We start from the raw sequence: 24,661 nt of genomic DNA, 5'->3' as shown, positions 1-24,661 counted from the left end.
ATTCGAAACGTCCTCGAAGATTGACTAATCGTTTGTGAGTGTGCTAAAGTAGGGAATTGGGTTCAGGTCCTTTGGATCTCAAAAGGACAGGAGGGTAAGAGGGGATTTGAATCGAGGTTCAGATCATGCGAGGACTAAATAGAAGGTCTAAAGAGTTGCAGAGATCTGAAAAGAGAGAGAGATAGTTTGAAGAGAGCTCAAAATAACTCATGGAGTGAGAGAGGGATTATAGGGTTAGGGTTTTTCGACTGGAAAGGGGAATAGGAAGCTTGCAGGGATCTGAGTTTGAGGCCTAGATTTTCAGGGATAGAGTTGGAAATTTGAGAGAGAAGAATGGTGTTAGACATTAGGGTTTATTAGCAGTCAGAGATTTCGAAGAAAGAAATGGTTTAGAGATGAAGGTCTTTTCGAACAAGTAGAAGAAAGAGAAGAAGGATTTCAGAAGAAGCTAAGTTTGGATCTTAGGGTTTTAGAGGAGAGAAGGAAGGGGATAGTCTAGGGTTTTTGAGAGTATTCGGGGAAGGAAGAGAAGAGAGAGGAGAGGGAGAGACTCGAGTGAAAACAGAATGAAAAAATGAAAGAAAGAAAAAAAATGGAGTTTAAGTATCAGCAGCCTTGAAGCCGTAAAATTACGGCACGTGTCAAGTCTCTGGTCATTTGATCAAAAGGCTACGTAGCCCTTTGAGCACTGTTGAATATGTGCTCTTTGCCTATGCTCGGGATGTTTCCATGTCGACGATCCATGCAGAATCACCTTTCACCATCAAATCTTGGACCCCCATCAACGACAGCAATTGCCTTGTGTCAGAATCCTTCGTAAATGCCTGCACGTGTGCCACCTCGTGTCAACACGTGGCATCCTTGTTCCTTTGCCATTAATGTTGGTGGCAGCCCACTGAGAGTTGTTGGATCCTGACCCTCCATGGACGTTCAGGAGGTTGCCACATCAGCTATCCTGGCCCATCAGACCCCTCCACTCATAGCACGCCACGTGGCATATGGCCTTGACCGGCCCTAAACCAGTCCCCCTCCAGACCAATTAATGTTTGACCGGTTGACCCCCCTGAACCAGTTTACACCGGTTTTCTCTTTTCGTTATCTTATTTTATTTTAAATACTCAAATAATTCATTTAAAGGCCATAAAATTCAAAAAAATCACAATTTTTTTTAAAAAAAAAATCAGAAAAAATTCTAAGACTATTTCTAAGTTGGTTTTCACTATTTGAAATAATTCTTATGATAAAAACCACATAAAAATTAGGGAAAAAAAAAATACAAAAAATCAATTTTTTTTTTTGCGAATCCAAAGTTGTTTTTACAGTTAGAAAAATCACATAAAATCAAGAAAATGTTTTCAAGTTCCAATTTTCATTGCTTTTGGCTTAATTACCTCTTTGTTATTTAATTAGCATTCGGGAAAAATATTGAAAAATCACAAAAATTGCAGAATTCACAGAAATGTTTTCATACTTAGGGAAAAATCATAAAAATCATAAAAAATACTCTTGAGGCTCCATGAATGGTTTTTATCCTGAATTAAGTCCCAAAACCTCTTGGACTATTATTTTTTCACACAAAATATTCTATAAAAATTTCAAAAAATTCCAGGAGTGCATTTTCTCAAACTATTTTCTCGATTTTTCGATCCTGATGATTCAAAAGGGAGGCATGAGCTCTTCGGAGCACGATATGCCTCAGCACCGAGGGAATACCTACATAGTATTTTATTTTGCACATTTTCTTTGATTTTTGGTAGGGAGTATTTTCAAAGGTTTATTGAATTTATTTTGGAATAATTTTTGATTAATTAACTACCGTTCGTAAGAACGGACGCATAGGGGGTGCTAATACCTTCCCCTTGCATAACCAAACTCCTGAGCCCGACTCTGATAGCGCAGACCGATTCTACCCTTAACTTAGTAGTAATAAAGTGTTTTAACCACACTCCAAAAGGTCAGTGACAACTCCATCATACCATATTTTCCATGAAAATATCATTATTTTAAAATTCACCTTTTCCAGTTCACGTATCTCGGGGCAACACACTTTGGTGCGTTCCGCGCCGTGTAGGAGCACATCGCGACAATGCGTCCATCAATACCCAATTGAAATAGAGTGAACCTCCACCACTATAAAAGGGTACTCCGAAAGGAGGTAAGCATCTAATTCTTACTTTCTTTTCTATTACTGTTGCAATTTAAAGCCTCCTACAATCTCTAATTTAAGCATCAGAGTGATCCCCCCGAAATACACCCCGGGTTCTTCAAGCCATTTACGTTTGGTTCGTTTCAGGTGGTTGCAATCAAAGGACGATTCACAAAAACTGTTCAATTTTCAACAGCAACAATTCTATATATTAGTTTTATAATTTTCTAATTTATTTCTTATTTATGTTTAGTTTTTCATCTAGGTATGTGAAATTACTTTTGGTTTAATGTGGTAGTTTTAATTTTTATCATAGGGATAAATAAGAGCTATAACATGAAGTCAAGTTCTAGATATGAAAAATGGGAAGGAGTAAAAAGTTAATGCAATGCATAAAGTACGAGAGATTTAAGGGTTGTTTAGTATTACTTTAAAAAATTAAAGAAAATAAAAAACTAAATATAAAAACTAAAAACTAGAAACTAGCAACCTATTTGGTTAATATTTACAAAACGAATACAAATTAAAATTTTGATTAAAAAAATACTTATTTTCATATTTAAATAAAATAATATTATAAAAATATGATTAACATTATAAAATTACAAATAATATATATTAAAAAAATTACTATAATAAAAATAAAATTTATTATAATTATTTTACTTAATTGTTCTACTTTCAAAATTTACTTTATAATAAAAAAATTATTGAGTTTGATAATTAAAAAATAGTAAAAACATTTTTTAATTGACTTTATTATTATCTTTTGAAATTTATGTATATATATTTTAATTATATTTAAATTCATATGATCATTTAATTTTTGTTTTAATTTAAAAGTGTATAAAATGAATAATTTAATCAAAAAATTATTTCTAGATATTAAAATTTTTGGCATTAGGTTGTCAAAACAATTGAAAACCATAGATTTTGGTTTTCATTTTTTTGGAAAATAGCTAAAAAGGCCCCTAATTAGTTTATTGTAGAGAAACAAAAAACAGAAAACAGAAAACATAAAACAACTATACGAAATAGACCCTTAATTAGTTCAAATGGGATTGAAAAAGTCAGATTATTAATCAAGAGCGGCTCCAAGCTAGCTATAATTTTGACAAATAATAATGAATGATTTGAACTCCATGCTAACTATAAATATAATATCGACAAATAATAATGAATGATTTGAACTCCAAGCTATGCATGAACTTGCTAAGGTGGATGCATGCACATGAGCATTCATGAATTGAAAGAAAAAAATTAGATCAAAACTCTAAAATAGAAGAAATTATAGATTATGTTTGCTTCTCCACATGTCTCTGTGCACATTATATTGCTGTCAGACACACAATGAGTGAATCCTACTTTTTTAAATATCATACTTATCATAAGCGGGACTCACTCATTACATCTTTATCAATAGCACAATAGACGCATTGACAACAAGGAGGCGCAGACACATTCTATAATTTTTCTTAAGGAATGAAGGTCTCAGTCTTCAACCAATACTTGTAGGTGGGTTTTAGTTACTCAATTTTAATACTAGTCAAAAAAGACAGTAAAGAAAAATTTTGTGCAATAAAATATTTTGAGGTCAATTTTAATTAGTTGAAATTTCTAATTAATTTACTAATAGTTTCATTCGATCTAAATGTTAATTGGAGCCCCTTCAATTATGGGACGGTGAACAAAATGACAATTTAACTATTGGCCACCTCCTTAGGACAACCTTACTAATATTTATTCACATGACAAATTTAATTAACATTCTCTTTTATACATTCTCATTACAACACATAATAAAAAAAAAATTCAAATCTTTATAAAAAAAAAATTCAAATCTTTTTAAACAAACATTCTAATCATTAAAATTTGAGATATTTCAGTTTCAAATTTTGAAAATGAGTAAATTTTATATATGCACTTATATATGCTTTAAAAATTATCTCTATTTTAATGAAGGAGGAACACGTGGGTAGCACGTGCTTCACAACGGAGTGTTCGTTAAACGTGTGGTTATGAGCTCAACGGCCCAGGTCCTAGACCACGTCGAATTTCCTGAAAAATCCAAAGCGATGATTAGTTTTGAACACGTTCTTTGTAAGAGAACCCCCGCGCTTGTAAGCTGCCCGGAGGAATATCAAGCTTGTAAAACCCTAAGATCCGGCAGATGTCTCTGCCCTTTTCATCTTTTCCGACACCCTTTTCCCAACTCTCCACCAGGAGACCCGTTTCGCATTGCCCCGGTGGCCGGAAAATCTCAGCCCCCTGCAGGTTTCCAGTGAGTTTATTTTATTTTATTTTATTTTTAAAGTGAATTTGCTATTTTAGTTATAATTGTTTTTACATCGACAATTTTGGGTTCAGTTCTTTTGATGCATTTTCTTCGTTAGAAGGGCTTTGGTGGTTTGATAGATAGTGCTAGAACAAGTGACATTGAGCAGTATAGGCTTCGATTTCTGAATTTGTTGAGTCTTTGGTTGGTTGCTGGGAAAGTGTAGGAAAATAAGAAGTGAACTTTGAATCGCGGTGCGTTGCCTGTCACTCTGGACTGACCCAGTTCCTTGATTGTCGGTTTTATTTTCTTATTCGTTAAATCAAATTGAAGTCATCAGTGATGGGGAACTTTTTGAGCCAAAAGGTACTTGCTTGAAATTGAAGTTGTAACATTTTGTTTGGAAGTTTGCAGTGTCAGCTGACACTTCAGAGTTTGAGCTGCTGAATGCTGATGTTCTTTTAGAAGATGGTATTGGTAATCAACTTTGGTTTGCGGAATATCTATTCCTAGGAGGAATAGAATGGTTGCAAATGAAGAATTTGATAGCTTACACAAATATGCTATCACTGCAGAGAAAATAACCGTGGAAAATTTTTTATGAATCCATAACAAGAAGGAATAGATAAGAAATAGTTACTTCCAGTTTATTTGTTTGGAAGAATTAAGCACCATTATATTAGAGAGGGTGGCAAAATAGGCAAAACTATACAAAGAGAAACAAAAGAAACTACCTAACAGCAAGAGCCCAAAAGTCAGGAAAGAAATCAAAACCTTTAAGGACTATACATCTATTTTTTACATCAAAATAATCGGCTAGTAATTATGTCAGCATTTATAGCCTCCCCTTAAAAAATAAGTAGATTTCTTGCTTTCGAATTGTTAGACATCCACTTCACCTAAAAGCTTAAGTTGTTAGGTTTTGTGAGCCAATAATGTATATCGGGCCTTAACACTCCCCCATCCATGCAGTCCAATAGCTTGTGGAGAGATGAACAAACGATGAACACCACCCATTATAGGGAATAAGATAATTCTTGACAAACAAATAATAAATGCCGACAACAAGGCTAAAACCTATGACCTCTTGGCAGCCTAACTCTGATACCATGTTAGACTACCACTTCACCTACTCCCCCTCAAGTTGGAGCGCAGATATCATATGCTCTGAGCTTGTTACAAATATATTTAACATGAGCACCCCCCAAAGCTTTAGTAAACAAGTCAGCAAGTTGCAGATTTTACTTCACATAAGTGGTTGTAATAAGCTTCTACACAAGTTTCTCCCACACAAAGTGGCAATCAACTTCAATCTGTTCTGCCCGCTTATGGAAGATTGGGTGGGAGGCTACATGAAGAGGAACTCGATTATCACACATCAATTCCATAGACCAAGAATGTGGAAAACCCAATTCTTCCAACATGTTTTTCAACCAAACAAGTTCACAAGTAGTGTGAGCCATGACCCTATACTTTGACTCACACTTTAGTATCTTTCGCATAGAGAAAGAAACTTCAGTTAGATTCAAATTTATTTATTCTTTATCCATTCCTTACACATTCTTTGTTGGCTCAATAGGCATCCGAGGAGGGGGTAGGGATGATTGTGTTTATCAAAATTTACATAAAGTAAATTTAAAGAAATAGTGCATAAAGAATCAAATTAGTTATACTCATAGTTACTAGAAAACACTAATGGCCTAACAAATGACTATTGGTACAAACATTCCAAAACATGGTACACTTTTGTTCTACAGGGCTAAATCTAACGATCCTAAGTTTAATTCAATTTTGTTGACAACAACAAGCAGCCAATTGTTGTTAAGTCCCACTAGATGGGATCAGTTACATGAATCCCTTTTCTCCAATTTGCATGGTCGTGGGCAATTGCTCCTGACAACTTAAGGGCTCTTAAATCCTTAGTAACTATCTTGTTCCAAGTTATTTTGGGTATACTTCTCCCTATTTTACTGCCACTAACAATAACTAGCTTACTCCTCACTGGTACACTATTTGACCTATGTTGCAGGTGTCCACACCACATTATAATTCCATCTTAATTTATTATTTATCTATTTCAAAAAAGAAAATCTCTTTTAGATTTTGAAACACATAACCATGCTCCCCAAACTAAACAAGTGTCGTTATATATTTTTCACCAATATGTCTATTTAACTTTAAACCCAACGTTCCACATTTTAGAGCATGTGCTATACCCACGATCCTCAACCTGTTCCATGAATCCGAACATTTTGCGTCAAGGTAGCATTGATTACACTACAAGAGCACAACTATGCTATAAAACCAAGAGAAAAGGAGAGAGAAAGACAAACAAAATTTATAGTGATTCAGCAACCAACTAGCACCCATCATTCCTTAAGGGACCTTGTGCATGTCACATCCAACAAGGGAAGTTACAATGAGTACTCCACGTGGCACTTGAGCAAGGGTTCACTATTATTATACAAGCTTTTACAATTCAGTTGGGTTCATTGCCTACACAAACAAAGGGGAACTTCTTTTTTACTTTTATAGAAAACCAAACACTTAGGGACAAGTGTACTTTACAAGTTATCTGTCCTTAATAAAATACACAATAATGCATGGGGGATGATTAGAGAAAACACACCCTACATATGGTCCATGTTCACAAAGGGGATGTTTTATAGTAAGATGGCAAATGAGAAATCTCAAGGATAGCTAATGTTTTTCTCCACCCCCTAAAGGATGGTACAAAACATTTGAACTTTCTTTTTCCACCCCAAATATTTGGAGCAATAGCCATTACCATTTTTTCACTTGCTGATTGATCACACATCGTCCTTCCCTCTAAATGAAACATGACGGCATTAATTTTAGCTCTCTCCCATCTCTTCCAAAACACAATCACCTCTCTTTATCTCTCAAGGATCCCTTGTGACAAGTGGCGTTGAGAGTCGAGACAACCACTTTACTCAACTACTATTGAGGATGGGTAACGACAGATGATCTTGGGCCTTATTCCCCTATTCCCCTCTCTCTCTCTCTCTCTCTCTCACACACACACACACACACACACACACACACACGCACTGATGTATTCCATTGTGCTCATATAGGTGCTCCAAGATGGAGTGCACTTGACGGGCAGCTTGATGTGTCCATGTGTTATTTTTTTGGGGGATGGACTCATTCACAATGGATTTCACACTCTTTGTTGCTAGATTTCTTCCTCATTACTATTTGAAGAAAATTGTTTAGCATCCATTTTTAGATGGCCATATTACACATTGGTGCATAGATTGATATTTTTTGAACCTTATTTTTCTTTTTTATCCTTTTTATTTTTGCTGTATTTCCTAAGATGATATATAATGCTCCTTTGAACATGATTATTGGACCTATATTATCACTTCAATGTTGTAGCGGGTATTAGGCCAACGAACTCATTCTCGTTTGTAACCAATGATGTAGGTGGAGTTGATAACATTATGTTCACATCTAAAGATTATACTAACTTTTTTTTGCATTAATGAAAATCATAAATTATTAATTATAGTTTGTAGAAGATGCACAAAGCTTAGAAAATAGATTTTTTTTAGATGAGGATAATTCCTTTAATAATACAAAACAAAATGTACAATATATGGAGGATAAGACACAAATAAACTAAAAGTAACTAGGAAATTGCTACCCTAGTCCCTTTGGACCATGAAAATATTATTTTCTTTTGACATCATAGAACTCCAACTTGAACTAGCCCTTTGGACCCCCCTCCCCAGGCGGCACCAAACTGGGGAGGACGTGACTGCCCCATAGCTCCCTCTTGATAAATTAAGGATTCAATTATTTGATGTTTTTTTTTTTTTTTTTTGAGTTTATTAGTAACCGAGCACCAAAAACCATTTTCGTCAACTGTGTTCAGGCAGTGGAAACTGTCATAGCAAAGGCGTTTCCAGGAACTCTTAACAGGTATTGTGTTTGTGGCACATTAGGAGAAATGCAAGCTCAAACATTAAGGTTCAGGTTTCAATCTTTGTTTTACAATTTTGCACAAGGTTTTCATAATGTAGCCAAGTTTGAACCCACATGGAAGCAAAAGCTTGAAGATTTTTAATGTGTATAATGTATATAATGAGGGAATAAGGGATTATTCTTTTAAAAGCTGAGAATCAGATAGATGCTGCTGCGCATTTAGCTTGGATAGGTAGGGACAAAATCCACTTAGATGAGTTAGAGCACAAACAAAATTTCCAATTAAATCTAAGGGCAATGTCTCTCACATTCTTTGTGGAGCAATATGAAAATAAATAAAAACAATGGAAAGATATAGAGCCAAAAAGATGATGTAATAGTAGAACAGTGCTTCCATTTTTTTTGTTTTCCTGTTTTGGGGGGGGGGGGGGGGGGGGGGGGTTATGGGGGTTACTAGCACAGACATCCTGCATTTGCATGGTTATGTTTTTTAGATTGTTTGATGATGAGTTCTACAAGTTTGTGGAATTGGAGGTGAATAACACTAGTAATGTTGAAGGGATGATTATCTATATTGTTCTTGAGGTTGACTGCGAATTTCTGAATGTTACTTTTTACTATGCAATCATCCATAATGTTATGCACATGAAAAATGTTTGAGTCAATGGGACTTCTGTGTTGCCACGCCTTGAAAATACTTGATAGGGTGAATATGGATGGGATTCCAAAACCAATATTAAAGAGCAGAGCCAATAAAGCTAAATTTGCATTAGGATCCCAATTTATGGATGTCTCGGTTCAAGAAATAAAAATAAGAGGATCAAACCATTTCTTTTGGCCCTTTTTCAAATTGAGCATGTTACTGCATGTAGTGAAGGCAGAAAGTTGCATTGTATTGATTAGAAATTAGGCAGTGGATCATACCATACAAAATTTGACCAATTGAGGTAATTGTAGGAGATTCAATCATATCTTAATTTATGTTATGTTGATTTGAAATAGGGCAGTGGATCATGGCAGACTAGATTGGACCAAGTGAAACAATCTTGAGGTGAAAGTGTTATGTGTGTGTATTTGTGTGCGTGTGTATGTGTGTGTGTGTGTGAGAGAGAGAGAGAGAGAGATTTCAGATGGATGGTTGGTGGAGAGGTCTTTTGATTGGAGAATGGAGGTTTGGATGCATTAACATCCTCCATTTTTTTTGTCGTGTAGCCTTTACCTTGAATTAGCGCAATTATGAACCCCAAGGCAATCAAATTGTAACAGACCAAGTTTTTGTTGAGATAAAATGGAAATGGAGCCTTGATGAGCAGTAGAGAGCCAACTTTGATGTGCTGGAGTGTCGGTGCTAATCCGTGTCGGTGCCCATCCCATTGAATTGCATTAACACTTTCCTTTACTATCCATCCCCATCCAACTATATAATGGAGATGTGTGTGCGTGAATATATGTGATGTGTATGTGAGTGTGATAGTAATTGTGTTGAAGGTGAGAGAGAGAAATGTGTGAGAAAGGGTGAGTTGAGTTGAGTAGTGCCTCCTCCTCTTGTATTTTCTCCCAAGTTATAGTGAAATTTGGCGTGCTTTGTGGACGTAGATCATATTGGACCGAACCATGTTAAATTTGGTGTTCCTATCTTGCTTGTTTATTTTAATTGTTGTATGATTGTTGTTCCTAGATTCCTAACAATTGGTATCAAAGCTAGATCGGAGCAAAATCGCCAGATCGAAGTCATTGCCCAGTATCTCAAAATCAAGTTTTGAGCAAAGCAGCTTGTTCCTCTCGACAAGACGAAGTTAACGGTGCAAACCGAAGCTCGAACGGAGGTCCCACGAGCCTGCATGAGCCCACATACGCCTCTGGTAGTCCGCCATTGTCACCACGTGCTTTCACGCGCCTTCTAGTTGCCGGCACGTGATCAACGTGTCCCCGTTAGCTAGCCACATCAGCGCATGTCAGTGGCCTGTCAGTCAGCCGGTCACCTTACGCGCCACGGCAGCAGCAGCTGCCACGTCAGCAATTGGGACCCACTCTGCACCCTCAGCAGCCAGAATCCCACATTGCCACGGTAGCAGCCACGTCATCATCTTGGCCCTACCTTTGCCATGTCAGCAAACGACGTCAAGTAATGACGTTAGAATATTCTGTTAAAGAGGAGAATATTTCGTTAAGTTTAACGAAAGGTTGACCAGTTTGATCAAACTTTTCAGAGTCATTTCAGGTCCGTTTTTCGAACGAATCGAACCATTTCCAAAGTTTTTGGCCATTTTGGATCCAATTGTGCTGCCATTTGAGCTAATTCCTTCTCTAGATAGGCGAATCGAGATGTCAAACAAAAAGAGTTCAAAAGGCAGAATCCATAAAGGATGATGAGTGGGAGTTGCTTGATCGGAAAGCTCTTGGAGCTGTTAGTATGACGCTAGCAAAGTTTGTTGCCTTCAACATCAAGCACATGACAACCACCAAATCACTTATGGATGCGCTTTTCAATATGTACGAGCAGTCATCAGCTGCCAATAAGGTACACTTAATGAAAAAGTTATTTACCATGAACATGTCCGCAGGTGAAAGTTTTGGTAGACATCTGAACAATTTTAACGAGCTGTCGGATCAACTCTCCTCAGTTGAAATCACGTTTGACAATGAAATCCGTGCCTTGCTGATTCTTAGTCAGTTGCCCAAGAGTTGGAAAGGTATCGTTACTGCGATTAGTAGCTCCGTAGGAAAATCAAATTTGAAGTATGACGAGGTCATCAGCATGATTGAGGAAGAGATCAGGATGCAGTCAAACAATGCTTCCACTTCAAGTTCAGCCTTGAATGTGGAAAGCCGAGGGGGAGATTCATGGAAAGGAAGCGGGCATGGATGATCAAACAATTGCGGGAGATCTAGGTCCAGGCGGTCTAGATCCATAAATCCTAGAGGTTCTCAGGGCACAAAGAACATTGAGTGCCGGAAATGCGGAAAGATTGGGCATTATAGAAACCAGTGCAAAGGTCCAAAAAAGATAATACGAGGCGAAGACGGACATACACCCGTACCCCAAAGAAGGAGAGACTTGAACTAGTCCATTTAGATGAATGGGGACTGACGACCGTCTCATCCACAGGCGGAAGGAATTATTTCGTGACATTTATCAACGATCATTCTCGGAAGGTATGAGTTTACTTTCTGAAATATAAATCAGATGTCTTTGATGCTTTCAAGATTTGAAAAGCAATGGTCGCAAATGAAATTGATTTAAAGTTCAAGAAGCTAAGAATTGACAACGGTGGTGAGTATGAAGATACCAAGTTCAAGAAATTCTGCTAAGAGCATGGTATTAGGATGGAAAGAACTGTGTTAGGTACGCTATAGCATAACAGCGTAGCCGAGTGGATGAACCGATCGTGATGTAGGACAGGTAAGGGTGGCCTAGTTCTACGATTCAACCCTCATTCAAGCAAGCATATACACTCAATACACTTTAAATTAAGAATTCAATTATCTGAATAAAAACATCATAAATCATGCTATAGCTCACATGTTGTTGAATTTTTAAACGGTGTATGATGCTGTCTAGAAAATAAGTCCCATGAGTTCTTTCACAAAGGAATCAAGTTAAATGCGGAAAGATACTATTTTAATATTTCAAGAATAAAAGTTCTATTATTAGCACAACAATGTTCCCAGAATTGATTTAAAGCTAGCAAGTAATAATATTGCAATCAATGGATTCAAATGCTATTCAAGTTTTGGAATTCAGAATTTCAGGCAAAGGGTTTATCAAATATGAAAGTGTAGAATTTGAAACTAAGGTTTAGTAATAGCAGGGGCTGTAAGATATAACGGGGGTTCAAGCAAAAATTCAAGTTACCCCGAGAATCTATGGATGCTTGACGTTGTTCAACACAAGTCTTAGACCAAGCCAGAATATTCCTTGGAACAAGCTTTAAAACACCGAGAGAAACGCAACAATGTAATGGAGGGGAAGTGGAACTGCTGTAAGTATGTAATGATCCAAATGAATGCTGAATTTACCAATCAAAATGATGGTTGACTTGACAATATTCTACACAAGATAGAACTCTCCTGAAGTCCTTCGTGCAAACTTTGAAATGTAATATGTATGCTGCAATGGAATGGTGGATTGTTGGCCTTGGTTGTAACTTGGTGGTGGCCGTGTGGGTGGTGGAGGGAAGTCGTGAAAGTGGGATAGGGATGGAGTCGCTGGATAGAATAGTGGTCTCTCACCACCTAATCTCCCGGGAGAATGACGTAGCCTCACACTACACAATCACAAGGATTGGACAAAGCTAGACTAACTTCAACAAAGCAATTTCCTTTCAATATCAATACTTTTCTCTCTACATAGTTCTTACAATGAAGGGGTATATATATTGCTAGCATGGGGGAACAAAGACATTAAACAACTAACAATTCCCACACAAATATGAGAGACACAAATAATAAAGACACCAATTTACTAGACACATTAATTACTCTTACAAGTTACTAACAGAATAAATGCTTAACTTTCTAGACACAATAAATACTAAGCACAACTTACTAACACTCCAACTCACTAAACATACTCATACAATTTCCTAACATACACATGCAAGCAAGTTGTCTTGCATGTTTACAAATTAAATACAAACAAAAGTCAAAGGGAGACCCAATTTTTGTGGGCCCAATGGAGCCGTGTGGGGCCCCACATGGGTATTGAACTCGGACTTGCTTCGACATCTCTACTTGGGTCTTTCTCACGCAGAAAAGTCTTCAAAACAATTCTTCAAATAATCTGTTCAAAATTTACAAATAATTATGAACCGATGTGGACATTGGGAGGTCATCCATGTGTCATCATGTCGGCAAAGGAAATGTGAACATCGGGAGGCCGTCCACGTGTCACAACATCTGAAAATGACATAGGTAGGTGTCACGGGCCGACTATTTTCACACCGTTGTGAAGGGCCGTGCGGCCCTAGTTAAAGCACTCTTGCTTAACTAGCCAGCCTATCGTTTACCAACATTCATCCACGAAGCACTTTCATTAAAATTCATTTAGATAGCAGCGGAAATAGTAATCAATTCATGAAAGTCGTGGCAAGCAAGTAGTAAACATTGAAGCAAACTTAATTCATTAACAAATCCTCCGTTGACATGTTGTACTTAGCGAGGGAAGCAAGTAGGCTAAGCACGTTGACAATTGCTAGTGAGTTTTATAATGACTGATGAACACTCACCCTCCCCTAAAGAGCTTTCTGGGCCATTCTCACTTTGGCACTAGGAAACATCAAAGTGACCGAGGAGTCATACTGCCTTATTTGGCTTACAATAAAATAAATATTGGAAAATAACCCTACACTAGTATTTACATGATGGAAACCCATCCCAAACACACGAGGCAAGCGGTCACAGGCAAGCATAATGCCCTGAACAAGCTTAGCTCGTGACAGTAGGGCATGCTGGTCCCCATCAGATCGTTGATCGAAAGAGTCAGAAGCATGCGTATGCAGTCAGGCCTACCAAAGCAGTTTTGGGCAGAAGTAGTCAACACAACAACATACTTGATTAATAGGAGTCCATCAGTACCATTGGACCACAGACTACCAGAAGAAATATAGAGCGGAAAAGATGTGAGACTTTCATATTTGAAAGTTTTTGCTTGTGTTATATATGTGTATGTTAGTGATCATGTCAGAAATAAGCTTGATCCAAAGCCCCAGAAATGCACCTTCATTGGCTATGGTGAAGATAAGTACAGGTATTGCATTTTGGACGATGAAAACAAAAAGGTAATCAGAAGCAGAGACGTGATCTTCAATGAAAAGGTGATGTACAAGGACAGACACACAACAAAACTAGTTCAAAATAAAACAACCTATGTAGACTTGGATGATGTCCTAGAAGGTGTCGGGACACGACAACGAAACATTGAGAATCCTCAAGCAGAGGAGACACAACAGAAAAACGCCGAGAATCCTTAGGTGGAGGAACCTGTGGAGCAGATCTTCGCACCACTGCCTCCTACTCCAGCTTCGGAGTTTAGGAGATCTTCTTGGTTCCATGTATCAAATAAAGGTATATGAATTATTTACTTCTTACAGATGGAGGAGAACCCAAATGCTATGATGAAGCATGTCAGGCGGGAGATTCGAGCAAGTGGAGCTTGCGATGAAGGATGAGATGAAGTTCCTCACTTTCAACAAAATGTGGGAACTAGCTAAGTTGCCCAAAGGTAAGAAGACTCTTCACAAGTGGGTGTATGAGATCAAAGAGGACCATGATGGATCGAGGAGATACAAAGTTCGGTTGGTAGTCAAATGCTTCGAGTAGAGGAAGGAATTGACTGCACCAACATATTTGCACCAGTTGTGAAGCTAACAACCATCAGATCAATCTTGAGCATTGTTGCCTCGAAGGGCCTACATCTCGAGCAGTTGGATTTGAAGACGACACTTCTTCACAGTGATCTTAATGAGGAGATTTACATGCAACAGGAAGAAGAAATCTTGTGTGTAGATTGAAGAAAAGCTTGTATGGTCTCAAATAAGCTCCCAGACAATGGTACTGAAAATTCGATGGCTTTATGCGCAGGAAAGACTTTCAGAAGTGCAATGTCGACCACTGTTGTTACTTCAAGAGGTATCAGTCTAGGTATATCATTCTATTTCTATATGTCAATGACATGTTAGTTGCAGGACCAGATATAGAAGAGATTAGAAAATTGAAGCAGCAATTGTTAGAGGAGTTTGACATGAAGGACTTGGGTTCAACAAAGCAGATACTTGGGATGCGGATCTCTAGAGATAAGCAACAAGGAACGTTGCAGTTATCTCAGTCGGAGTATATTAGCCGTGTTTTATTGAGATTCAACATGAGCAGCGCCAAAGCGGTAAATACACCATTGGCCGGTCACTTCCGCCTCTCCAAGGATCAAACTCTCTAGACAGATGAAGAGAAGGACTTCATGGCTAAGGTACCTTACGTCTTAGCCATTGGAAGTATTATGTACGCCATGGTTGGTACCGGACCAGACATTGGCTAAGCAGTTGGAGCTGTTTGTAGGTTTATGTTAAATCTAGAGAAGATTCATTGGGAAGCAGTGAAGTGAATCTTGAGATATCTATGTGGCACTATTGATAAGTGTCTATGTTTCGGTAAAGGAGACTTGAAAATTTAAGGGTGTTTTGATGCCGATTTTGCTGATGAAATTTATCGCCGCAGAAGCACCACCAGATATGTGTTCATTGTTGGCACAACAACTGTTAGTTGGATGTCACAGATACAAAAGATTGTTCTCCTATCCACTACAGAAGTTGAGTATGTAGCTATGACAAAAGCCAGTAAAGAGATGATTTGACTTCAAAGTTTGTTGATAGAGCTCAGAATAAAGTAGGAGAGAAATGTTTTGCACAACGACAGTCAGAGTGCGATACATTTGGTAGAGAACTCTGCATTTCATTCTAGACCCAAACACATTGGATTACGTTATCACTTTGTCAAATCTATGTTAGAGGACAATGTGTTGACACTTGAAAAAATCTAAGGTAGCAAGAATCCAGTAGATGTGTTGACAAAGGTGGTGACTACAGAGAAGTTGAAGTTGTGCTCAACTTTAATTGGTCTTCATGCTTGAAGATAGATTTGAGCACATCATTTATCTATATACTAGTTGAGATGGTGTCTCTGTTTCCAAGTGGGAGATTGTTGAGCTAAAATGGAAACAGAGCCTTAATGAGCCCTTGATGAGCTGTAGAAAGATAGCCTTGATGACCTGCGGAGACCCAGCTTTGATGTGCTGGAGTGTCGGTGCTTATCCCATTGAATCCCATTAACTCCTTCCTTTACTATCCATCCCCATCCAACTATATAATGGAGATGTGTGTGCGTGAATATATGTGATGTGTATGTGAGTGTGAGAGTAATTGTGTTGAAGGTGAGAGAGAGAGAAAGGTGTGAGAAAGGGTGAGTTGAGTTGAGTGGTACCTCCTCCTCCTTTTGTATTTTCTCCCAAATTATAGTGAAATTCGGTGTGCTCCATGGACGTAGGTCAGATTGGACCAAACCACGTTAAATCTGGTGTTCCTATTTTTCTTGTTTATTTTAATTGTTGTTCCTAGATCCCTAACAGTTTTCTTATCAATAAAGTTCCCTTGTGGCCTGTGGGTCAGCATTCTCTATTCCTTGAGATGTAGAAAATGTTTTGCAGTCTTTGTTGTGTAATTGTGGTAATTGCTGCTAAGGGAAGAACAGATCTTTCTTTTAATTGTTTATCCTTGTTAAATCTTGATATACTCTGTTGGCTGATAGCCTAACATCTTAAACTTTAGGGTAAAATCATTGTTTAACATGCTATCAGAGCCATGGTTCCCAGGAGATTCTAGGTTCTATTTTTTTTGCTCGTGTTTAAAGTCAATTTGTTAAAATTATCTTGACATCCGTAATGGGTGTGATATTTGTTTACTTTGAGCTGCATGCGTGAGGGAATGTAAAATCCTTGATGTACATAGTTGGTCCACAACCTAACACTGGTTGCTTAACAGTAATTTTCTGAGTATGTGTGCTTGTGCATGTCTAAATTCATAAGGAAACATCTAAGAATTTTTTTTTTTTTAAATGTGTACTTATAGGTAGCAGCAAACTGCTTATCTTCTGGTGCATACAGCCATATTGTTCCCTATGGAGCTTCTGCAAATTTTTGTCATGGCTTTTGTGGCTTAAAGCTTTGGATACTTGAGAACCTTAAGCATAAGATGCCCAAAAGAAAATGTGGACAAGTGAACAAGCTCAAGAGTCTGCAATCTGAAGATAAAGATCGGTTGACACAGCATTTGGAAACAAGTGTGTCAAATGAAGGTGGAGCTCCTGAAAGAAGTTCTGTGTCTAATTTCCATCCTACTGATTCCACAAGAATGGCTGCTACCATGAAATCTACTGCAGCTTTGCAGCAAACCCTTGCCTCCAGTTTTTCCATTCAGGGAGGTAAACCCCCATTGCTTTGCATTGCTGTCATTGGGGCTACTGGTGAGCTGGCAAGAATGAAGATCTTTCCAGCATTATTTGCTCTATATTATAGTGGCTTTCTTCCTGAGGTAGACCACTTCTAAATTTTAGCATTTATGTGTTTGGAATTGCTTTTATTAGCATCATTTTTTCCTCTCATTTTTAGATCATTATATGTGGTTTATTGTGGGCTTTTTTTTGTTGGTAAAACTTGTATACATTGTTGGCCCACAACCCAACTGCTTAAACTTTTTGCTGAATTGGTAATCTAACATGGTATCATAGCTGGTTACAAGGAGGTCCTGGTTTCTAGTCTTGCTGCCTGTATTTGTCGTGTGGTGTTTAAAATATTGGGTTCCCTATAACAGTTGTAACTGTATGTGTTTCTTTTTTCCTTTTTAAATTTTTATGCCAGTTTGTTTTTGTAGCTTACATCAGCAAAGTTCATTCATGGCATTGACTTTGGTTTTCTTGTGTAGAAAATATAAATATATGTGAAACTGAACGAGTTTTGAGAGAGACAATCATGCGGAAGAAATTGAAGTTTTAAGGAGTGTATGTCTGTACTTAATTACCTGTTAATAACATGGTGATGTAGGACCAATTTCCATCAATTTTATTTCTCCATTAAAGCCTGCATAAAACTAATATATAGGGGCCTTTTATAGGCTTAAAATGCTTAGAGGATAAGAAAACAATTTTTAGGAACCTAAATACAGTAAATATCAATTTCCTAAAGAAAATATCCTAGAATCTTATGGATATTGCCTAAATAAAAATAATAATAAATAAAAAAAATAAACTAAATAGATTAACCTAAATAAATAAAACGAAAATAAAATAAATTTAACCAAAATAAATATAATGAAAATAAAATAGAAATTACAATTATACACTTTGTCTTGGTTGTTTACAGCATCAACTGGCATATTAATTTTAAACCAATTTAATGAACCATAGGTGTTTGATTGAAAATTTTAATATACTTCTTTTTAATGCCAATGAATCTCTAAGACATCACCTCTCTTTTGATGCCTTCTTAATCTCTTATTTATTCAAAGACAAATTCCCAAGTTCAAAACTTGATTTGGTGATCAACACTTTAACACTAATTTTACCAAACAACTGCTTGGTTCAATTTCTCCATCTTTTCTTGAAGTCCACTATCCTCTGCAAATATAGAGGACATATCCAATTTATATGATCTTTTGCTTTCTTGATGCCCAAGTTGCAAATTAAACTAAGAATCTCAGTCCTTCATCCTGAATTTGCACATATGCTGGAAAGGGTCAGGTTGACGATACTAAAGCATTTTAGCAAGCTACCAAACTAGTCCTACAACCTTTTTCTTTTTCTCCATTACATTGTAGATTGACCTATGTGCACTGGCTGTGAAACTAAATGTTTGATTTTGATAATTTCTAATCCCTTCTTAGGGAGCAGAGAAAGGAATATTAGATTCAAAATTTTCTCCAAATATCCCTGTTCGTATAAACTCTGCATCAGATCACCCTTTGGTCTAGCTTTGTGCTTGACATTAATGGGCTGAAGTGGGTGTCTATGCTCCTTATATAAATCAATTCTCCCATCTTTTTTCTTATTGTTGGACATTTATAGTTGAATGAGGTTGTGACAAATATGCTTCCAATCTGACCAGTCACTTGGTCCACTTTAATCATCTTTGAAACCCCAAGGCAAATATTTCTTGTAACTCAAGCCAGTATAAATCATCAACTAATACTGTGTATCTGACAATTAAATGTTGGAAGGACAAGAAAGAACGAAAGATGAAGAGAACATGCACAATTAGCCAAAAAATAATGCCCGCAAAGAAGAAAGGTAGGAAACTGTGCGACCATAAATAAAGGAGAATTATAACCTATCAATAAATTGAGCAACAAACTGTTTCTCCAAGTATTAGACAGATTAAAGGAGAACTATAACATATCAATAAATTGAGCGACAAACTGTTTCTCCAAGTATTAGAAAGATATCTGAACTTGCTGTAAATCTTAACTATGGCATAGTCTTCTCTAAGATTTGCTTTTCCTTGGCTGCAGAATGTTGGTATATTTGGTTATTCAAGAAAGAATTTAACAGATGAAGATTTGAGATCCATAATAGCGTCAACGTTGACCTGCCGAGTTGAGCATGAGTATGATCCTTTCCTCGCCTCATAAACTACTGCTTTAGGTTTCCTCACCAATTTTTAAAAAAATTCTAAATCCTCAGTTTTTAAAGTCTTACATTCTAGAACCTTCTTTTTCTTTTTTTCGCTGAAAGCATATGGATGTTTGTGTGTACTTTTCTATTTGAGAGAGAGAGAGAGAGAGAGAGAGAGAGAGAGAGAGAGAGAGAGAGAGAGAGAGAGAGAGAGAAAGGGCCTATTTAGTCGTGGAAGTTTTCATTTTCTACTTCTAGTTTTCTAATTTAGAAAAATGCCACATTGTTTCACAGTTTTCTAACTTTTTTTGCAGAAAACTTGGAAAACATCTTTGTGTTGTTTTCCAAGTTCTCCATATGGAAAACAAGGTGGCATTTTTGTAATCCTTTGAAAAAGTGAAAATGAAATATGAAAATTATTTTTTACTATTAAAAAGCCCCAACTTTTTTGAACTATGAGCATGATGAGTTGACATGTATGTTGAATTTTTCGCTTATTGGTTATTTCTTATAATTAAATGGGCTTTTGCATTACCTGAACTTCAAATAGCCTGAAGTTAATGGGAGCCTGTATTTCTATCTGAGCAATTGACTCATTAAAAGAATTTCTAACATAAATTTGTTGTCAAATATGATATGGAATGGCTTGACTGTATATTTTCTTTATGTTTTTATTGTATATTCCTCTAGTTGTCATATACAAAATGCATTCAGTTTTGAATTAATTACCAATGGTACAAGTACTCTGCAGACAGAACTGTGATGATAAAATGGATGCTTTTCTTAGTAGAACTTTCTACCTCAATGGGGAATTTGACAACAGAGAAGGGATGTCAAAGCTCAATGCCCTGATGGAACATATTGAGGTGAAAATGGTGCAAGTCAGAATAGTCTGATGATCTGAAACTATAAATTTTTAAATTAGAGCTCGGATACTGTTGATAATTGATTCTATGCAGCTAACCTACCTCAGGGGGGATCCAAAGCAAACAGGATATTTTACCTTTCTGTGCCACAAGAAGCGCTTCTAGATGTTGCATCCTGTCTTGCTGATAATGCTCAAACCCAGAGGGGCTGGAACCGTATAATTATTGAGAAACCATTTGGTTTTGATTTAGTGTCTTCTCGCCAGTTGACTCAATCTCTTCTTTCAAAGTTTGAGGAGAAGCAAATATACAGGTATTTTTCTGCAGGACTAATTATACATTGATCTTATTGAAAATTTTTTAATTCATTGACTTATGACATATATATATCAATTTTATTTAGGATTGATCATCTTCTAGGGAGGAACCTTATTGAAAACCTCACTGTTCTGAGGTTCTCTAATCTAGTTTTTGAACCCCTGTGGAGCCGAACATACGTAAGGAATGTGCAGGTAATCCTTCTTTCACTGGGATGACGCCTCAATGTGGCTTTAGAGTACGTCTCCTCATCTTACAGTTTCATTTAACAATCTTTGCAGATCATTTTGTCTGAGGAGTTGGGTATGCGGACGAAGGGAAGGTGATAAGAATGTTTGTTTCAAATATTTTTAACCTTATTGCTGCAAGCAGTCAACTTGATTGCATTGGTATTTTTATTCTTCATACAGGTATTTTGATGGCTATGGGATCACCCGTGACATTGTACACAGTCATATACTCCAGACAATCGCATTGCTTGCCATGGAACCACCTATAAGTCTTGATGGGGAAGATATACGAAATGAAAAGGTATAATTGCTTTCCTACAAACTGCATGCATCTTATACACAGTGACTCTGTGCACCCAGTAATGGTGATGAGAAGCCTCTTCCAGGTCAAGGTTCTAAGATCAATCAGGAAAGTGGAACTAAGTGATGTTGTCCTTGGCCAGTACAAAAGTATGGCTGAAGACAAGGTTGATGTCAATTTGAGCAATCTGACCCCTACTTTTTGTGCTGCTGCTTTGTATATTGACAATGCTCGATGGGATGGTGTGCCTTTTCTTATTAGAGCTGGCATGGGACTCATCAAACACCGGTATGTCAGCTACGTTACATTGTTTTAGCAAATTGTCATTTGTTTGTAGTAGTTTATAGGGTATTACTGTCTCTATGACTTAATGCGTTGGAATTTTGCTTATTTGTGTCCAACCTATGATATAGGGCATGTTTAGTTTTTGAAAACAGAATTCATTTTTCCATTTCCAATTTTTTAAGGCACCATTCAAATCAAGGTTTTGTTCATTCTGAAAAAAAAAAATGGGGAATGAAAGTAGGCTGGAAATCAAATTTTTATGGTATTTTCTCACTATATCAAATACTATTAAGAATGCAAATATGTTCAAATATGATTAAAAATCAAGAAAAATCAATGTTTGTTGGTGTGTAAAATAAAAATGTATTCATTAATTTACTATGTTCTGTCGCTTTCCTTTATAAGCAAACACGAAAAAGTAAAATGAATTCCTTCATATGTTTTGTCATTTTTCCTAATATTCTCAAGTTCCAAACAAGGCCTATAGAATTACCAAAATGCCACATTTTCCAATTCTTGAACATTTGTATAGGAAACTTGTAATACACAAAGCTGGTAAAAAAAGTAAATTTTGGTAATTCTTTACGAAAATGAAAATAAAATATGAAAATCATTTCTTACGACTAGAGAGACGCTAGAATTTCCAAGGTCCACATTCCACATTGAAACTACATATATAATGCAGGGTGGAGATTCGTATACAATTTCATCATGTTCCTGGAAACCTATACCGCGAAAGTATTAGTCATGATGTCAACCTTGCCACCAACGAGCTAATTCTGCGTGAAATGCCTGAAGAAGCAATCCTAGTCAGAGTCAACAATAAGATCCCCGGACTGGGACTGCAGTTGGATGCTTCAGAATTGAATTTGCTCTATAAGGACAAGTAAGCCCTTCAATTGCTATGTTGTTTTTCTCCAGCTTCGTGTTCATATCTTCGCATCCCGATGCGGTCTGCATTCAATAGCGGCAGCCCTGAAATTTTCTTTCATTGGGGTGCAAAGTATATCCATGAACATTCAACAGGAGAAATTTTGGAAGAACTATGTGCTTTGGGTTTGTAAGAAAAACTAAGCATTGTGCATGAATAGCCTGATATTTAGGTTCTTAATGGAGAAATTGTTTGATTAAAAATAGGTCTCAAAATAGTCATTTTTTTTGTGATATTACAATGATGATATAGGAGAATCAATTTTTATTTTTTTGGAGAACATTGGCCGAGTTATCATCGAACTGTAGGAATTTTCTAAAATTCCTGGTCCATTGAAATACACAAAGCTTCTTATTCTATAGGGTCAATGGATTCCAATGTCATAACCTGCTTGCCCTTGTATAGGTACAATGTGGAGGTTCCCGATTCATACGAGCATCTTCTTCTTGATGTCATCGATGGAGACAGCCATCTTTTTATGAGGAGCGACGAGGTTGCAGCAGCATGGAACATCCTAACCCCAGTTCTGAAGGAGATAGACAAGAAGAACATAGCACCAGAGCTGTATGAGTTGGGGGGTAGAGGTCCTGTTGGAGCCTATTATCTCTGGGCAAAGCATGGGGTTCCCTGGGCAGAGGACTGACTACTCCCTGTGCCTTGAGTTTTGCTGTTTGATACCTTTACCTTTGGTGTTTGGTAAAGGAACAGGTAATTCTCCCATGGGGACTGAAATGTATGAGAGTTACCTGCAGCTGCCACCATACAAAAAAATGTCAATTTTAGTGTAGTTGCCTTCATCTGAAAACAAAAAGAAAAAATGAAATGTATTTTGGTGTCAAATGTCAATTCTATGTTCTTTTTGTGGGTTTTACGATTAGATCAAAGATTTTACTTGAGAAAGGGAAAAGGAGGAAACTCATTTTCCATTCTATTTATTTTTTTTTATGTTAAATATTATTGAAAATAAAAAGTTTATTTTAATATGATTGAAAATATGAAAAAATCAAATACTAATGATGAGTAGAAATAAAATTTTGTTCATAGATTTGATGTTTATTTATTTATTTACTTTTTCCTTTTTTGGATAACCAAACATGAAAATATGAATTCGATCATATTTTCCTTTCCTTAGTATTTTTCAAATTCCAAACATAGTCTATGCTGAACAAAATATTTTTCTCACTCTTGTTCCTTTTTAGTCTCCTTCATTTTAGAAATTGTTTTTATTTTTGTATCTGTTTCTTCCTCACTCTCCCTCCCATTCTAGAGTTTCTTTTTCAATTTCTTAGTAAGAATGAGTGGCTGTATTCTGCCTAAATAGTAGACAAAGATAATAAATAGGAGAATACTAAATCTTAGAACCATTGAATGTCTCACTTTTGACACAAGTTAATTGATTGATCAATTGAGTCGTGTCAGATCAACACAATGGGATACTCAACATGACTCAATAAAATGTATCTATAAAATATATAGTATATAACTTATATAATATTAAAATAATAAAAGGACAAAACTAAATTAGTTTAATAATTGGTATTAAATAAATCAGAACTCCATTTATCAAATTTCTCAAATATCTTGGGCTTACCTTAATTCATAAGCTCAATTCAAATAGAATCATGTGGATTCAAGAGGGTTGTGCCCAGATAGCTCACTAATGGCTTCAGGCTATGTCCTATCAAACCTTATCCCTCTCACAATCTTTCTTGTATCCTTATACCTTTATCCTACTGCAACTCTTTAATAGTCTTAGGTGATTGACTGTACCTGTTTTTGTGATATTTGGAAAACTCTGCAACATCTGTTTGCCGCTAAGTCCTTGGCTCATGTTGTTCACACTCGGTACCGGCTAGCAACGCTCAAGAAGGGTCCTGAATCTGTCTCTGATTACTTTGATTGTGCTAAAAACTTGGCTTCGACCTTGTTTGCGGCTAGCCATCCACTCATTGACTCTGAGTTCTCTATATACCTCCTTGCTGGACTTGGTACTGAGTATGAGTCGCTTGTCACCTCCTTGACTACCCGTTTAGAGTCTCTTTCTCTCCATCAGATTTACAGTTATCTCTTAAACCATGAGTCTCGCTTAAATCATCAAACTCAAGCTCTCTTATCTTCCACACCGCCGCCAACTCCACTTCTGCTCTACCTCCCTCCCCAGGGCATTCCCGTGGCCGTCACTTTAATTCATATCGTGTGGG

The 24,661-nt window shown here is 36.8% G+C and overlaps 1 protein-coding gene across 7 annotated transcripts; it reads left to right on the top strand.

The window, feature by feature from the left end:
- Positions 1-4,186: 4,186 nt before the first annotated feature.
- LOC131154382 (inactive glucose-6-phosphate 1-dehydrogenase 4, chloroplastic) lies at positions 4,187-23,300 on the top strand. 7 transcript variants are annotated; one of them, XM_058107101.1, is made up of 11 exons: positions 4,187-4,427; positions 17,029-17,455; positions 19,427-19,521; positions 20,281-20,395; positions 20,503-20,708; positions 20,799-20,907; positions 20,995-21,035; positions 21,124-21,244; positions 21,330-21,532; positions 22,215-22,415; positions 22,866-23,300. In XM_058107101.1, exons 1-11 carry the CDS (start codon positions 4,222-4,224, stop codon positions 23,101-23,103), a joined length of 1,962 nt encoding a protein of 653 aa, XP_057963084.1. In that variant the 5' UTR covers positions 4,187-4,221; the 3' UTR covers positions 23,104-23,300. The 7 variants fall into 7 exon arrangements, with proteins under 7 accessions (XP_057963084.1, XP_057963087.1, XP_057963089.1 ...); XM_058107104.1 differs by having other exon boundaries at positions 16,994-17,455; XM_058107106.1 differs by having other exon boundaries at positions 4,189-4,427; positions 16,994-17,455; positions 20,320-20,395.
- Positions 23,301-24,661: the final 1,361 nt, after the last annotated feature.

This window comes from Malania oleifera, chromosome 4 (assembly GCF_029873635.1).
Source record: "Malania oleifera isolate guangnan ecotype guangnan chromosome 4, ASM2987363v1, whole genome shotgun sequence".
NCBI classification, from domain to species: domain Eukaryota; kingdom Viridiplantae; phylum Streptophyta; class Magnoliopsida; order Santalales; family Ximeniaceae; genus Malania; species Malania oleifera.
This window is presented reverse-complemented; position numbering and strand designations above follow the sequence as displayed.

Excerpts from the sequence above, each read along its gene's own strand:
- LOC131154382 (XM_058107101.1), top strand. The coding sequence starts at position 4,222 with ATGATTAGTTTTGAACACGTTCTTTGTAAGAGAACCCCCGCGCTTGTA. Across the intron at positions 19,522-20,280 it reads ACCTGCCGAGTTGAGCATGA|ACAGAACTGTGATGATAAAA; the intron begins GTATGATCCTTT and ends AGTACTCTGCAG. Across the intron at positions 20,396-20,502 it reads CCCTGATGGAACATATTGAG|GGGGGATCCAAAGCAAACAG; the intron begins GTGAAAATGGTG and ends AACCTACCTCAG.